The following is an 18243-nucleotide window of genomic DNA, read 5'->3' as shown; positions in this document are numbered from 1 at the left end:
CCCAAGAAGTCTAAGATACAACTCTGCCCTTCCTTTTGTTTCAGCAACTCTCTACTTTCTCCTTTATCATCTGCCCTAGGGTCAATCTGACTGTGAGAGTGATCTTAGAAAGACTTTCTGGACAGACAGATTAGTAGGAGTAGGCAGCCTGAAGCAGTCTCAACCCTTTACCCAAGGCTGACCAGCTGAGTTTTCAAAAGGCTGATCCAGACACCCCGTGCTCTGGATTTTATTTAGATCTTGAGTACAGTTGACTCTGGCCTAACATTGCCCCTTCTAGGACGGCCAGAGCAGATTCATGCTGGGAGAGGAAAAGCCACATTCATGAGCCATGTACCACTAAAACCTAGGGCCAGGCTTTTCCACTGACCTCAATGGCAAGGTGACATTTGTAATGGACCAGTTAGACATTTAGGTATCAAAAGATATAGGAATGGAGAATAGAGTCCAATGACCCGTGGAAATAAAATATAAAGAAGGAAAAAATGGTATCAAGATCCAAAACATTCCATATAAAGGCAAGCCTTGTTTGGAGTTGTCAAAATTCAGCTATACAAATTGTGTGGGTGGAGGGTAAAAAACAAATTCTTATATTTAACACATAAAAAGGACTTGTATAAATACAAAAATATTGAACATGTGGAAATCACTGGGCCAAGCATTTAAATATATCTTCTAATTCAATCATCCTAGGTATTTGCTTTGTCTTTTATTTGTTTGTTTGTTTTTCTCAAAACAAAACATTGCAATGCAGCTCTGGCTGTCCCAGTATTCACTATGTAGACTAGGCTGGCTTTGAACTCATAAAGATCAACCTGCCTCTTCCACCCAAGTGTTGGAATTAAAGGTATACACCACCATGCTCCTTTTACCTAGTTTTTATTATAATAATCATTATCTTCACTTCATAACTGAGAAAATCAAAACTTCAAATAATTGACAACTCGCCTACGATCACATGGGTCAGTCAAGATTCAAACCTACATTTTCGTCACTGCACTTGTCTTCATACGTGGCATGGGTATTATGTATGTCCTCTATCATTAGTTGCTACTTGTATTATAATCAGGAAGAACTGTCTGAGGTTTTTGTCTGCATAAGTAGCCCTGTTTTCTATACACACACACACACACACACACACACACACACCACATGGGGTACGGCACACAGAGGCACACACTACCTTTTACCTTTCTGATTAGGAAATGTATGCCCCTTTAGAGGGTTGGTCTTAGAAACAGAAGGGCTCAGTTGTGAGCAGGTCTTTGATATGTTGTAACCTAACCGGTCCAAAGCTATGTTTCCTCTAAGTGCACGCCTCCACCTTAACCATCCCAGGATCAGGTATCAAGCAACTAAAATCTACCCCTAAAGTTAGAGCTTACAGAAAACATTCAAACTAGTCAATCCTGAACCCTTTACCGAGCCCTGTCTTGCCTTTCCAAAACCAACTCAATGACAGTGGGCCTAAGCCTTCCCTTTGCCTCTGCCTTCTTGACTACTTCAATTGACGTCTTTTCCATGTGGCTCTACTTGGAGTACTAGAGCCTTTCAAGTAAAATATAGTTTGTTCTCTTCAGCTCCTCTTCTATCTCCTCTAGCTACACCAACCTTGTAAAAAATACTACAAAACAGCAAATTTCTATCTATATACTCTTTCTGAATAACATTGTCTGCCACATTCCTACCAACAAGAACTGTAACCTAAAAACCCTTTTTATTATATTTTATAACTATTTTACATTTGGATGTGCCCAGAAACTATTAAAGTGCTCTATTATGCTTCTGTTACATATGTAGAATCACAAATATTATATGATACTAGTTCTTTCAAGTTATACTTTCACTCAACACGGCTTATTCTAATTATCTCTGTAAATACATCTGTTTTTGTACTGCTCTATGTAGCCTTTTGAGAGACAGTCTTTGAGATTTATCCATGTTGTTGACTGTATCGACAATCTACTCCTCTTTGTTGCTGAGTGGTCTCCCATGATATGTGTATACTATCTTTTATTTTTAATTTAAGGGCACTTAAATTGGTTCTATATTCTTTTAGTCCACAGGATATTTCTCCATTATCATATTCAAAGAATACAAATTTATTTTCTTCCCATTGACCAGATATGTTGAGATTTACTTTCTATGATTTTTATTACAGATAAAATAGACTTATTTCTATTGTAAGAGTGTCCAGGGACCTTCTACATTGGCCTTCTGTTTCTCTAAGCTCAGCATCCAAGAGCATACCATTTTGGTCAGCAGTGTAAAGTCCCACAGTACAAGCCTATCATATAGCAAGGAATGCTACATTAATCTGTACTTTAGGATTCACATCAGAAAGCATAACAAATCTTAAATTTCCATCAGGACTTGCATGTGTTCATTCTGTTCTTGTAACTTCTTTAAAAGTTTCAAATTTTTTTCAGAATGAAAATTGGAACATTAAAAAAAACACATGAAGGTGTTTTAAAAGGTGATAGACACAGGAGAAGTTTGGGTGGCTTTGCCTGTGGGTACAAAGACCATTCCCCTGCTTACAGTCGTTGGGTTCTCCACTACCTTATTCTGGACCAAATGGAGATATCTAAGTGCAAAAGGTTCCAGAACACTTCCACCTCTTATGAAATTGACATAAGCATCCATCTGGAAAATGAACAACTGATAAAAGGGGCTACTTAGCTGAAAGTAATTTCCATTGTGAAATTCTACTTATCTAAATGAAAGCAATTTTTAATCTCAAAGTCTAAAAGTGAGGTGGTGGAGGCCAAAGGCAAGGATACTTATTGAGTACTTAGTCTATGTTAGCTCCGTGCTAAAAGACTTCCAGGGGTCAGCTCCTCTAATTGTTTCCAGCATTCAAGGAGTGAGTCACATTAATACGTTCTTTACAAATGAAGGAACGGAAGCTGGGGCTTTTATCTTCATTCGGGATCAAAAGGCAGGGACTAGACACCCACAGATAGCCCAGGACATAAAATTTCACTGTGTTACTCAAGACTCCTTCAATACCTATCTAGTCAAGAAAATAAATGCTGAACTAACAGGATGCTATTGATACACTAATTATATTAACTGTACTATATTAAGATACATCATTCATCCAAATAATAGATATTTATATGGCCATTAGAAATAACTTTTAAAGGAGCTCTAATAAGATAGGGAAACAGCTATAGTATATTAACTAAATTATAGAACTAATTGTGGTTACTAACATTTGTTTTGTTTTCTTTTTGTTTGTTTGTTTGTTTGTTTGTGACAGGGTCTAATAAAGTCCAGGGCTGGCCTTGAACTTGCTATATAACCTGATCCCCCTGATTTCACCTCCTTGGTTGGTGTTACAGGCATGTACCACCACATCTAGCCTACTAGCTTTTAAAACATTATAAAGTATAAAGAGAATAATTATGAGTTTTGAGTGGACACATGACAAAATCCAGAAGAAAATTATATCATCCTACTAACATAATTATCTGTTACTCTTACAGTTTTATTTATTAAATGTTTCATTTTTTTCTGTATAATAAGCACACATAACTTCTCTAAAAATGTAACATCTCCTTTTTTTCATTCCTTCAACACACTTTACCCAAATCTTATTAACCTGTATTGTTCCTTTTTCCAATACATAACAGAAGAGAGTCCACACTTTGCTTTCTCAAGATTGAATAAGTTGTCAGGAGTGACAGCCTTTTCTTTTCCTAAGGATGGTGCATACCCAAATGATATGTTTTAAAGCACAACTACATAGAAGAAAAAAAAAAAAGAAAAAAAAGCAATTCCTACTCACAAACCTCCTACTCTCTTCCCAGGAGATTTGTAGAAGACAAAACTGAATATGCATATGTGGAGAAGAAGATAGTTCATGTTGTGGACATGGGAGGGAAAAGAGTCCTATAATTATCACCTGGAAAGATCCCTTACTCCTCGAAGCATTAAGGAAAAAATGCATTATGAATATAAGCAGGTTCCAGACAATTAATTAGGTCTTAGGAAAGCAGGTACCTGAGTATCACAAAGAGGAAATCGTTTCCCTGAAAATTTCTTAGGCGTCTTCTAGGTGTCTAGTCTTCTTCCCCTTTAAATACATGGTGTTCATCTCCCTTGCCAAAACCAAGTCTTAATAATTCCGCACAGGGCAAAGGCCATCTTCTAAACACCTTTCTCAGTAATGAGTCCAAAGCTAAGCTCCAAATCAGCCACCTCCATGGCAAGTGTTTAAAAGCTTCTCCTTTTAAACACTACCCATGACTCCAAGCTGAGCCACAGTTCCAAACCTCTCAGGGCACACAGAAGCTCATCTGATGAGCACGGAAAAACAGTGCTAATACATTAAGGTACAACAGCTTAAACAGCTTAGGGCTATGGCTACAGTTTGGTGGCAAAATACCTGCCTCAAAGCATGAGGCCCTAAGTTCAGCCTTTTAATACTATCCAGAGCGGGGAGAGGAGAGACAAAGAGAGAGAGACAGAGACAGACAGGAACACAAAAAAAGAGACAGAGAAAGAAAACAGAGAGAGAGGGAGGGAGAGGGAGAGGGAGAGAGAGAGAGAGAGAGAGAGAGGGAGAGAGAGAGAGAGAGAGAGAGAGAGAGAGAGAGAGAGAGAGAGAGAGAGAGAGAGAAGGAAGGAAGGAAGGAAGGAAGGAAGGAAGGAAGGAAGGAAGGAAGGAAGGAAGGAAACTAGCAAAGAAAGGCAAAACAATAGCTAAGAAAACCAACAGGTTCAACCCAAGTCCATCCCACAGCCTCAGAGCAGTTACAAGTATATGAGGCTTACTGGAGGAAGGCATGCTATTTTAAATTCAATACGTGTTAGTACTTCAGAAAATACTTGATTCAGAGAGTACAATAAAATATAGGTGGGATCTAAAAAAAAAAGTGAGTGCCACCAGGCTATAGAATTCTCCTAAGGCACTGTGGCCCAAAGGTCAACAGGGTATCAGTCTCGCAATGCCATGATCACATGTCAGGCTGACCCAATTGTTGCCCTCACCCACCCCCACATTTGCCCCACCTACCTTGGCTCACACCTGGCCTAGAGTCCTCTCTCCACCCAGCAGTGTACCTCTGCTCCCTGCAGCACAGCTGAAATTCCATCTCCTCTCATTCAAAAGCCTCCCCAGTCTGAGTCAGCAGATACTCATGACCAGATAATCACACTTGCATCACAGCTCTTCTGCTTTCCGTGTGCTCAGGAAAAATGAGCAGCTTTCAGAGTTTCAGCACTGGGCAGGGGGGCGCATAGCATGCATGGGCTTCCTGAAGCAGAGGTTCTTGGTAAGCCTCCTGCTACCCACTTCTCTTACACAGGATGGGTGGAGGAGTTTGTAGCCATCCAAACTTCACAGCTCACACACTTAGGGCTTGAGCTTCCCAGCTCTTGGGGAACATCTGGATAATCCCTCACATTAAGTAGTGAGTGCTCACAGTGCAAGAAAACTCACAGATCATAAACCAAAGCTGGAAAAATGTTAGCCGCCATTCCCTTTTCTATCCATTCCATCAAGATATCGAAAGAGAGAGAAAGAGCAGGTTCCACACGACCAGTTTTCCTAAGAAGCCCCAAGCCCATTGTGAAACCTTCTAAAAAGAGTAAAATCAATCAAATTCATAGGAAGGAAGCCAAATCTGTGTTTCTTGTAAGCACACAGAGGAAAAGAAGAGGTTACATCAGCAGTCCTGCAAAGGTTGTAATTAGGAATACTATCACTATAATACACCAAATGAGGAGGTCGAAGGGAAAAAAGGATAGATAGATAGATAGATAGATAGATAGATAGATAGATAGATAGATAGATAGATAGATATAGATGATAGATAGATAGATATAGATGATAGATGGATAGATAAGTAGATAGATAGACAGACAGACAGACAGACAGACAGCAGACAGACAGATAGATAGATATAGATCAAATCCTTGGTATTTAAGTGAACTTAAGAACAAAATAATATCTTCATCATATTATATCTAACCTAAGCAATTAATAGCCATTGTTAAGAGTTTATTAATGTCAAATATAAAAATATTCCAAATAAATGGAAGACCAGAAATATTTCCATTAAAATCATAAGCAAGAAGCCCTGCCAGTATTAGTAGTATTTAAAATGATGCCAGAAACTATAGCAAATACAACTGAACTTGAGCCAAAAGAAAAAACAAACAGTTCTCTCTTTAAAAAGAGATACATTTACCATTTAGAAATTAATATTCTCAAAATTATCTAAGGGATACAATCTGAAGAAGTATTATGTAAATAAGAATTAAGTGTACTGGCCCAACAGAAAACAAACACAGGAAACTAGAAATCTTTCCTTTGTATTATGAGTAGTAACAGAAGATATGATAAAGATCATAAACTACCAACTGTTTTAAAATGACCTTGCTGAGAAATATGTAAAACACACACACACACACACACACACACACAGACACACACAGAGGCATGCATGCAGACACACAGAGACACTGCGGAATATAAAAGAAAATCTCAAGAAATTAAGAAATGACTCATGGTTTATCCTGGCGAAGGGATTGAACATTGTGATGATATTGGTGCAATTGGAGAACTCACGTAAATGCAGCGAAAATCCTGGCAGATTAGGGGGAGAACCTGAGAAGAGGAACTGAGAGTGGCTAAGACAACTCTGTAGGCAACAGAGCCGACAGAAAAGGCAAAGAGAAATCTGGTCTACCTACCGGCTGTTACAAACCAAATTCCACAAAGCTGGGGCCTAGCCTGTCCCTTTGCCCAGCCAACGAAGACCATGATACTCTGTGCTACTCTTTCCGTCAAGAGACTTCTTGTGGGCCTAGAGAGCTAGCTGAGCACTGAAAAGTGCTTCTCTTACAGAGACGCTGGGTTCAATTCCCAGCACACATATGGTGCCTCACAATTGTCTGCAACTATGGTTGCAGGGAATCTACTTGCTTCCGTGGATACTGAGTACGCATGACGTGCACAGATATACACAAAGGCAAAATTCCTATGCACGGAAAATAAAATAATAAAAAGAAAAGGGTTAAAAAGATTATGATGCTGGTTTAAAACCCAAGAGATGAACGGAAGGTAAAATAAGCCCTTGAGCTAATTCCTAACACACAGAAGAACATACTTACTAAAGAGTTGTTTGTGTAAAGGACCTTAAGAAAAACCTTTGCTGTATGTAATGGTCTATCCCTCTAATCTTAGCACTGGAAAGATATAGTCAGGAAGATCAAGAAAAGTCCAGTGTCTGCTAACACAAGTGTCTCTGTTGGAACAAATGAATAATGAATTAAAAAAATAAGTGGATAAAATAGAGAAAAATATAGAATATGGCCCTACTTTACCCTATTTCTAGAATGCATTTTAAATGGCCACATTTATTTATAACACTGGATTATACAGCTAATCTTACAATGAGGAAAGTATCTTTTCAGGCATAAAAATACAGGGAGAAAGCTGGTTATGGCAATGTATTTTCGAAGATAAAACAGGGGAATCAAGAATCCCAGGCTGTACTGGGATACAGTCAATTTCAAGCCAGTCTGGGTTGTGGGGTGAGACCCTGTCTCAAATACTTACATAATACATGCATACATACATATGAAATATGCATGATCTGAAGGAAGGAGTAATCAACCTAACCAAAAAACAAAAACAAAAAGCAAAATTGTTATATAGCAATCACTTCATTAAAAAGTTCAAAGGCGTGGAGGTATGTGGTCCATGTTTTTAATCCCAGTAATTACGAGGTTGAGGCAGACAGATTTCTCTGTGAGCCTGAGGCCATCAAGAATCAAGAGCCACATAGTGTGGCCTGGTCTCAAAAAACAATCTATTAACATGTAAGCAGGCATGGTAAATGCCTGCAATCCCAGTACTGGGGGGCCTGAAGCAGAATGATCTCCAGTTCAAGTCTAGCCTAGGGGACATAGTGATTTACAAACTAATCTGAGATACATGTCAAGACATGTTTTAAACTTCAAACACCGAACTGGAACAATTGCTCAGTGACTAAGAGAGCTCTCATAGCAGACTATAGGTCAGGTCCCAGCACACAAGTCAGGAGGCTCCCAACACCCATACCACCACCTCCAGGAGAACTGACACCTTCTGGCCCATACACGTGTGCATGCACACACTAAGTTGGAATGGAAACTTCTAGTTCTTTGGAAAGTTATCATGTTTTGCTGGGGTACACAGGTGAAAGGCTGGCATGCTAAACCAAACACTCGAAAGACTTTTCCTGAAGTAGACACAGGCGAGAGAATATTTGGGTATAGCGGACACATGAAGGACACTTAATGAAGGAGTATAATATGACCACAGAGACAAGCGCTGAGCATTGGTTTGGTTTGCATCACCTCGTTACTCTTTGCTAAAGACACACATGTATTGGTTCATCTTACTTAGCACTGCTGAGCTCAACTTGTGGTAATGCTGCCATTGAGAGAAACTGGCCCAAGAACTGCTTGTGAGGTTCCTGAGGCAGCTTGCTGCTTCTGAGGCCTCACTTTAGGCTGGTTGGCGAGCCTGGCAGTTTCTTCAGGACTGAGCTATAGGTAGGTACCTGGTGTCTGCTTGCTGAAAGGACTGGGCTGTAGCTACCTGTTTGTGCCTGGTGTCTGCCGCCTAGAGGACTGGTCTGCAGCTTCTGAGTTGTATGTGGTGTTTGCTATGGGACTAAACTGCTGCCAGTGAAGATGGAACTCACGCTCAAAGAACTCGTGCTGAACAGGTCCACTTCCCCCATGTCCTAATAACTTTCCTCTTCCACTACCTCTGCTGAGCACTGGGCTGGAGGAGAGATTGAACCCTTATTAAAAGTAGGTTGTGACACAGCCATTACAGTCCATTGAGCTCCACAGAGACAGCACCAGGGCAAGCGAGAGCCGGACGGGCACTGGGCGATTCTGTGCCTAGTGGAAGAAAATCAACTAAACATGGGCAAAGGAGATCCTAAGAAGTTTCGAGGCAAAATGTCTTCATATGCATTCTTTGTGAAAACCTGCTGGGAGGAGCACAAGAAGAAACACCTGGATGCTTCTGTCAGCTTCCCAGAGTTCTCCAAGAAGTGCTCAGAGAGGTGAAGACTGTGTCTGCTAAGGGGAAATTTGAAGATATGGCAAAGGCTGACAAAGCTCATTATGACAGAAAAATGAAAATCTACATCCCCCCCCAAAGGGGAGACCAAAAAGAAGTTCAAGGACCCCAATGCACCCAAGAGGCCTCCTTCGGCCTTCTTCTTGCTCTGTTCTGAGTACCGCCCAAAAATCAAAGGTGAGCATCCTGGCTTATCCATTGGTGATGTCACAAGGAAACTAGGGGAGATGTGGAACAGCACTGCCACGGATGACAAGCAGCCCTGTGAGAAGAAGGCCACCAAGCTGAAGGAGAAATACGAAAAGGATATTGCTGCCTACAGAGCTAAAGGAAAACCTGATGCAGTGAAAAAGGGGGTGTTCAAAGCTGAAAAGAACAAGAAAAAGAAGAGGAAGATGAGGAGGAGGAGGATGAAGGGGATGAGGAAGAGGAAGAAGAGGAAGACAAAAATGAAGATGATGGTGATGAATAATAAGTTGGTTCTAGCACAGTTTTTTTTCCCTTGTCTATAAAGCATTTAACCCCCTGTACACAACTCACTCCTTTTAAAGAAAAAAATTGAAATGTAAGATTTTGTTTTAAACTGTACAGTGCCTTTTTTGTATAGTTAACACACTACTGAATGTGTCTTTAGGTAGCCCTGTCCTGGTGGTATTTTCAATAGCCTTGCCTGGTACAGTCTGGGGGTTGTAAATTGGCATGGAAATTTAAAGCAGGTTCTTGTTGGTGCACGACACACATTAGTTATATACGGGGACAGTCGTTTGGCTGGGTTTTTCTGTTTGTTTGTTAGTTTTTTTGTTTTTTGTTTTTTGTTTTTTTTTGGTTTGATTTTTTTTTCTTTAGGCTTTATTTTGGGGTTTTTTATCCCCCATCTTCAGTTGTCTCTGATACACCTTATATGAAGATAATTGCTGTTCTGTTAACTGAATACCACTCTGTAATTGCAAAAAAATAAAAAATTGCGGCTGTTTCCTTAATATTCTGAATGCTTCTAAGTAAATACAATTTTTTATTTAAAAAAGTAGGTTGCAAAAAATGTATGCCTACAATAAGTCCTTTGTAAAATTAACAACAAAAATGCAAACAAAGGGCAAAAGAAGTATTTACTTCTAGATTTCATGTACATACAATTTATTCAAGTAAAAGGAGAAATATCCTTATATAAAGCTAGTAACATGAGTTGGTAGTCCACAGAAGAATTTACCCAAGTGTGTAATGCACAGGTGAGAATAAATGTAACACTCATATATCTGAAATCTCCTGTAATAAAGAAGGAAAACAAAATTTAAAAAACTGCAGTGAATGCTTATAAAGCCTAGGGACTCCCTGGCTACTCCAACGTGGTGCTCTGCCCTCTTTGCTTTATGAAAGGGAAATCTTGTTCATTAAGGCTGTGGGTTTGGCAAGCTAGTCCACACCTTTAATCCCCATTCTTGGGGGAAGCTGCACATGGATCTCTGTAAGTTGGGGGGCAGCCAGGGATACATTGTGGAATCAAATCTCAAAAGGAAAAAAAGACCAAGTGGTTCACATAATATGACAGGATGAGTTCCCTAATGGTGACTAGGACAGATACTTACTTGAAAGATGGTAGCAGAACAGCAATTAATTAGTCTCTATGATACACAGTCAGACATAAGTTATCTTCCTGCAGCCCTTGCACATACCAATCTCAGTGTATTCTAAAGTCCCTTATATAAAATGGTGTGGTGCTTGTGTACAACCTACAAATAAACACAATGCTCACATCCTCTCTAGGTTAGTTGTAACAACACTCCATACACTGCAAACTCTGAAAACATGTGTCTAGTACTATATACATTTGTATAATTTCTTCTGTGGACTATCGTTGTTTAAGGAATAATGACCAAATAAAAAGTCTCCAAATACAATTTAAAACAAACCAATAAACAAAAACCATTCTGTCTGTAGTTGATTGAATCTGGGGACATGGAACCTCCACACACAGGGCAGAATGTATCGATTTTAGTCTCTATAGAAAGTGCTGGAGACTGCACTTCAGGAAAAAGCAATTCTAAATCAGCAAAGAAGCCTTGAACATGTAATTACAATAAAACAATGATGAGGCTGCTGGATAGGCATCCATAGAGAAACACGGAGATCGGGGACTTTGGGAAGCAGGAAGCTACCAGGCTGGAATTCCAGAAGTTGGTGCGAATAGAATTCATAAGACCACCATGCCCAAGGTTGCTGTGTGGTGAGCCAAGTAGAAACGCTGCCAATTCTCTCTCCCACCTCTCAGACATGGGGTTTCTGCTGAAGCAGCCTTTGTAGCAGCAGGCCCCAGCAGTAACACTTAACACGTCACATGGCAGCAGAGGTAAATGAAATGATCAGAACCTAGCTGGAACACTGGCAAGCTTTCCTTCTCCCCTGTGAAACAGGGCATGAAACCCCTGTAGAGAATCCTGCCCCTTCTCCGCCACCAAAAGAACTGTGAGCCCCAGCCCAGCGTGGAATTGTGCAGCTTGCTGTACACAACATCATAACCCTTTGCAAGCAGTGACTGGGCATGTCTCTGCAAAGGACAGGCTGAGCTCTGTTTAGCTGGGAAGATAGCAAATTCATGCAGGACTGGTCTAGCAAAGCACCAGTGGAAAACTGCGAAGTAGGTAGACAGTGCTTGGCAGTGAGCCTATGGCTGAGCCTATCTGTGTACACTGAGATGCTTCAACTGTGGAATGACATAGTCACGGTCTTAACACTTGAAAGGAAGGCAGGAAGGATGAATAAGTTCAAGACTGTATTTGTGTAGCAATAATAAATTGAGAATGTACTTGCTGAACAAATTTAAATACAGCTGAGCCAACAGAAAACATACAAGATTAAGTACGACCAAAGCATGACTACATGAAGAGATATTCTTCAAATAATCATGAGTCCTACATACTCACCGAAACTTATGGCAACCAATAGGAAGATAAAAAGCAGGCAGATGGTTCCATAACCAACACAAATTACCACAATTAAAGCAAAAAGATTTGAATAGGTTGGTTCCCATAAAAGACACTGAAAATGTAATTATGGATCTACCATAATGAAAAAAAGATACCAAGACCAGGTGAGTTTTACAAGTGTTTCATCAAACCTTCATAGGACACAATTTCCAAGTGTAACTAAAATATTATAGACCAAATAAAAGGAAGAAACTTTTTATATACTATATGTTACCCATCTTATATTTAATCTTCAAATCTAATGGAAAAAACCACATTGGTCTTCAATCTTACTTAGAAATACTAAAGGCACATTGGATATAAAATGCAGATGAACAAACTTCAGCTCTGAATCAAAATAATAACATACTGTAATCAGAAGACTTACTTCAGTAATATAAAAGTATTTCAAAACCAGAAATTCTATCAAGAAAATTCATTGTATTGGAAAAATCAATGAGAACCAGGAGTATAGCTCAATAGCACAGAACCTGACTAAAGTGCTTCAGGAAGAAAAAGAAAACACTTAGAGGAAAAACAATGTTTCATCACCAGATGCCAATAACACACAGCAACACAACTCATAAGGAAATGTAGAAATAAAAAAAAAGTGAAAATGCAAATCCAAATAAACAAGTGCCAAAAGCAAATATAAAAGAAAAAAAAACATTTTGATTTACAATTTTTTACTCTGAGTTCCTACAAAATGAGACAAAAATGAAAGTGTTGAAAATAAAAAGGAAATTTATCAGAAATAAAAGAATCTGTGTAATAGGTGAACATAGCAAAATATTTGTAAGAAAAAAATCAATAATCATTTTCCTTGACAGCAAATAGCACTTAGCAATGGAGATGAGGAAGGTATTGAAGTTCCAACAGGAAAAAGCTATTAATTTTTAGAAATGTATGTACAAAAGCATAGAATAGATAAGAAGAAAAGAATAGATCTAATTAACACAAAATCAGATGTGAGCATGCAAAGAAATACAATTTCTTGACTAAAAAGAACTACATAATTAAAAAGTTCAGCCCAATGTAATGTGATTCTAATTAGAATCTTGGTAGAACTCAAATGGAATATTGAGTAAAAGGAAGCTTTAAAATGTAGAAATGGGAAAAACTGACAAGAATGTAATAAATGAATTTTAAACTAATGCAATCAAGTGAATATAATCGTGGCACACAAACCAAGGAAAGAGAACAGAGAATCAATAACTCAAGACTAGTTCATAAAACATTGAATAGCTGACAGTGATAGATATTCAGTTTACAGGAAGAAGCAGGGAGTATGTATTATGCTGTTCCAGTACAACTGGCTATCCATCTTTGGTAGTGCAACTTTAGATAGAACTGGAAATGCAGAAATTATATAAGAATAATATTTGTATAAAAAGAAAAATTATACAAGATATTCACATACACAGACACATATAAATTAAAAGCATCAATATACAAGGTTAGTACACAGTAGTGGTTATCTCAGAAACTAAATTGTTATTAATATGTAAATACCAAGATGTTATATATTTATGACATATTTTGCAGACCTTCTTAAATAGGACATGCCAATAGACTTTGATAGATTTCCATGAGACATTATTGAATGAGAAAGCAGGTTGTATCAAAGAACTAAAGAAAACAATTTACAAAAACTTGAGCTTGCTCATATACATGGAGAAAGATACAGAAAGATACACATTGGTTGAACATATGGAGGACTGGTATAAACTAGGAGCCAAGTTAAAAAAAGAAAATGCAAAGGACCACTATGAAAAAAATCTAGTAATCATATTTACATATTTATATATGAGTATAAAATAAGTAAATTGAGAAAATAAATAGTAAAAATAAGAGTAAAGAATATGATTTCTGCTTACCAAGAAAAACAAGAAATAAAGGCAATAACCAAAATTCTCTCTTGAGGGTAGGATGGAAGTGGTTTTTATTTTCTGATGAGAATTGTTGCTTCCATCCTGATGAAATAAAATCAATGCATGTTGCTTTAAAAACATCACACTGAATAATTGAGCTCATTTTGAAAAGGCAAGGGAGGGGAAGTGAGGTTCAATTGCCCTTTTATGTGGGAGCTGTCCACATAAAATATCAAAAGTCACTGGAAGAAAGGTACTCACCTAAGGCAAGAGACTAAGTGGCTATTCGGCGGAGCTGTTTGCAGCAGCAAATGGGGTAGTTTTCCCCCTACCTCGCAGTCTAATGACTTAAGTAAATCAGAAAGCCATTTACTCTACTCTCAACTAGCCAAGCATCTGCTAGGCATATTGCTTCCTGTTCCCTCCCTCTGGCCATTTCACTATTCACAAATAGCTCCAGCACAGGGGTGGGGGTGGAGGAGAAAAATTAATTCAGCCCATTTACCTTCGAATTAGCAACTCTAATAAAAGGTCTAATGAGGGAGATGATCACAACTCATGACTAAAATGAGGGTTCTGGGACTCGGACTAATTTAATTTAAGTAATCCTGCCTTCAGAGAAACATGGTTTGCTTGAGTATCCTTTAATGGATTTAATGCTCGCTGATATTTTAAAGAAACTTGGGAATTATAGAGCTCAGTAGTAGAAAACGGTGTAAGGCCATGAGTTCAGTTCCCAGAATCCCTGTCACTTCATTTTGCACTTGACGGAAAATGGCCATAAAGACACAGGAACAAAAGACTTCAATAGCATACCCTCAATGAAGAGATAGATGGTGGAAGGATATGGAACATAGCTCTGTGGCCTCCAGCAGGTCTCAAAGTAACTTAAACAGGAAGACAAGCTGACAAGTCACCCTGCTTTGGCTGTGTAACCACAAATATTGGTTCAGTAGAATTTTCCAGAGTTCAACAACAGCTATAACCCACATACAACATGTACACAACAGTTCAGTGGATCCTAACAGATGTGTATTCCTCATGAAAGACCAGGGGACCAAGCAGTCCAGGCCACAGGCTTGACACCCCATCGTCCTTTGTCATCAAATGGAAAGAACCGCCTGAAAAGAAAAGGCCACAGAGTAAAACACAAGCCTCTCTTACTTGAAGATGACGGTAGCTCCCGGACATGGAGGACAGGCCAGGAGGAAGATCTGCAATTGAAGAATTAAGAATGGTTAGAAAGCAAAACACTTGGCACAGTGTTCTTTAATAATATTTTTTAAAAAACTTTAAAAGAAAAAAAACTGTAAAAAAATTAGAAAGGTAAAGTTTATGTTTTGTGATTAATATTTGTATAGTTTACAAAGCAGATAGTTGACCAAAGTATATTTGTGTGTGTGTGTGTGTGTGTGTGTGTGTGTGTGTGTGTGAGAGAGAGAGAGAGAGAGAGAGAGAGAGAGAGAGAGAGAGAGAGAGAGAGAGAATTTTCAGTATTTCAACTTCAATATGCCATAAGTAGCCAGTCTTTGAAGCTTTAACCCAGGGCAGGTAAAAATAGATTCTGCACATGAAACATGCACATGAATCCCATCTGGTTTACCTCCCATGGGGGTAGGTGGGCTTATCAATACCCAGAACGGCCAAATTTAGCACATGAAAATACAGGACGCCCAATGAAACTGGAATTCCTGAGAAACAATGAATAATATTTTTTTGTAAGTAGGTTGGAAGTGTTGCATGAAGCATATTTTTATTAAAACATTGCTTGACTTTTATCTGAAAATTGAATGTAACTGGGCATTCTGAATTTTCTGATAACCCTAACAAACTGACACCCCAGACTCTAACCCCTACTTGGAATTTGTTTGTTTCTTCTACATATGTCTACCTAGGTGATTTTTCTAAAGTCCTGTTATCATGACAGGCAAAACTGGAAGCCGAAAGAATCTTGTTGTTCTAACAGGTAAATTGGCTCCCTGACCTTGGGTGTAACACAGGCATGAAATCCAGGCTCTGAAAACCTGCAGTTGGTCTTCAACCGCCATCAAGGTCAAAACGGCCTTTACCAAATTTGCTGATGATGGGGTTCCTAAATCTCATATAAAGCACCCAGATCTGCAATCCTGAGACCTCCTCTCACCACATCTGCATGTTGAACAACCATTCCAGATGGAATGAGGTCAGCCATTCCTTGCCACCTCACATGATATGTGTGTGCTCTTAGACTAAACTACTCTGAGGGCCAAAGACATTCCATGAGAATGAGGATTATCCAGTGCCCATGCCTTATGTTCGCAGGGTTCCTTTCCATACACTGATTTCACTTTATAAAAACTCATCATCGCTAGCTGTCCCTGTCACGTTGAGAGCTCTGACGCTAATTTGCATTATGGGTTTGTTGGCTTTGCCAAATGTGTGTCCTTTGGCATTTTGTTCCTCCATTCACCAAGTCTACACTGAGAAGAATAGTCTGTACTATAGGGAAGACATGTGCTTGGAGGCTAGAATCCGGAAGAGGAAAAGAAGTGAGCATGGAAAAGACAGTGTCTTAAGAACACCAGTGGGAATCCATCCTCCCCACTACCCCATCAGAGAACCCCTCCACGGGAAGAGCCACCTACCAGCACCAATCCCATACCTTTTCTCTGTGAGTCAATTTGATTAAAGTGAAAACTCAAAGAACATTTTGAGTCCACAATCCTCTATTGGTAAACCCCAAATTCAAAGGGCTCTAAGACAAAAACCGTTCAGGCCCAATGCATGGCCTGAACGGTGGGAAATCTCACTTTATTTACTCTGTTTATAGGGAGTTTCCATGTGTTTCCCACAGAAATTAGATGTATTTCATTATGTGGGGTGCTGCCCCAGACCCCACTGGGAGTACATGGCAAACATCTGCTGCCTTTCTAAAACACACAAAACAAGCTGATTTCTGAACTCCATTTAACTCTAACTCATTTTGAATCAGGACTGCGTACTTGAAACTTTGATTCTGCAAATATTAGTTCCTTTGCACACCCTTATCTGGCTCTCAGGAGCAGTCCAAGAAAGAACTAAATGAAGCTGGTATTCTTTACCCCAGACACAGCAGAAAGGTTACTCACCTTAGGCAAAGGACCAATTTGGAGATTGCACAAACCCATCATCAGGTCCACCAAAGCCTACACTTTGAAGCCACATTACAGAGAGGATACTGGGCCCCAACCACTTTATAAAGGTTTCCAGTTCATCTGGAATGCCCCCCAAGAGAGTCATGCCAGTAGCCTTCCTAAGCTTCTAAAATACCCAGACACTTTGTACCATGCCAAACAGAAAGTAAAAATGCTGCAGAGGACCTCAAAATGAATGAAGTCTTTTCTGTGTCAGCAGCCTAGAAGGGACAAACACGTAAGTGTTTGGCTAGCTCTGTCCTGTAGAAACTCCTGTCAGGATTAAGCCTCCAGTGTCAATCCACTGCATTCTCCTATTATCTGCCATCCCTCGGAGACAGCTAGCTAATCTAGTCTTGATTCTACATGAGCTGGTCAACAGTTACTTTGACAAGGAGAAAACCTTCTAATTGACATTCCAGCCCTTCTCACCTTGCCTGTTTATACCTATTACCAAGAAAGGAGATGGTTTTTGGCAAGCAATCTTTGAGCCAAGTACAGTGAATACATCAGCATCAGCAACAACAACAAACCAAACAACAAAAACCTCAATATCCAATGCATTCCATTTCTAAGAAACTCACAACCTCCTTCAGCAACTAGAAAGATTGAAATTGAACCTCTTCTTAGTCAGGCTAAGGTCACATCTCTAGTCACCCTTCTTCGATCGTCCATTATAAAAATCACATTTTAACCTATTAGCCCAAGGATCCCTAGCCTTGCCTTCACTGTCATTCTCTTCTTCATTGGATGGCTCTAGACACCTCCAGATTTTTGACAGCATGTTTTAGATTGCCAGATGGCAAAGTAAAGCATTCGTTGAGCAGCAAACAGAAGACAGATAGAAGTACAAATAAAAGATGAGAGATGCAAGCCTATGACAGCAAATCTCAGCATCAACTCTCCATCTGTATTCCAAAGAGCTCAGCTCCTGAAGCAAAGAGAAAACCTGGAGAGCAAGCAGAATGCTACAGAGAACCAACAATTCCCAATCCAGGCGGGGCCATGCTATTTAACCCCATTTCACAGATGAAGAAACTGAGGAAGAAGCATTTCTGATAAAACCCCAAATTCAATGTACTTGCTACCTAGGCTCTTCCCCTATAGCCCTGCGTATGCACTGCATCCATAGCCCACAGAGAACACCCCAATAGTTTTCTGCCAGT

General features: G+C 39.4%; 1 protein-coding gene across 2 annotated transcripts in view; it reads right to left on the bottom strand.

The window, feature by feature from the left end:
- Positions 1-18243, bottom strand: part of TMEM164 (transmembrane protein 164) — a gene marked incomplete at both ends in the record, with an annotated part of 137820 nt that overhangs the window by 61786 nt on the left and 57791 nt on the right. Inside the window, one exon of one of the 2 annotated variants that reach the window (XM_080910491.1) lies at positions 15090-15139. The exons of the other annotated variant lie outside the window; for it this stretch is intronic. Coding sequence (XP_080766617.1) covers positions 15090-15139 — 50 coding nt within the window. The remainder of the gene's footprint in view (positions 1-15089; positions 15140-18243) is intronic. 2 annotated transcript variants of the gene reach the window in all.

This window comes from Micromys minutus (assembly GCF_963924665.1).
Source record: "Micromys minutus genome assembly, chromosome: X".
In the NCBI taxonomy this organism is placed as follows: Eukaryota; Metazoa; Chordata; class Mammalia; order Rodentia; family Muridae; genus Micromys; species Micromys minutus.
Note: the sequence above shows the minus strand (reverse complement) of the source record. Positions and strands in the feature narration are given on the sequence as shown.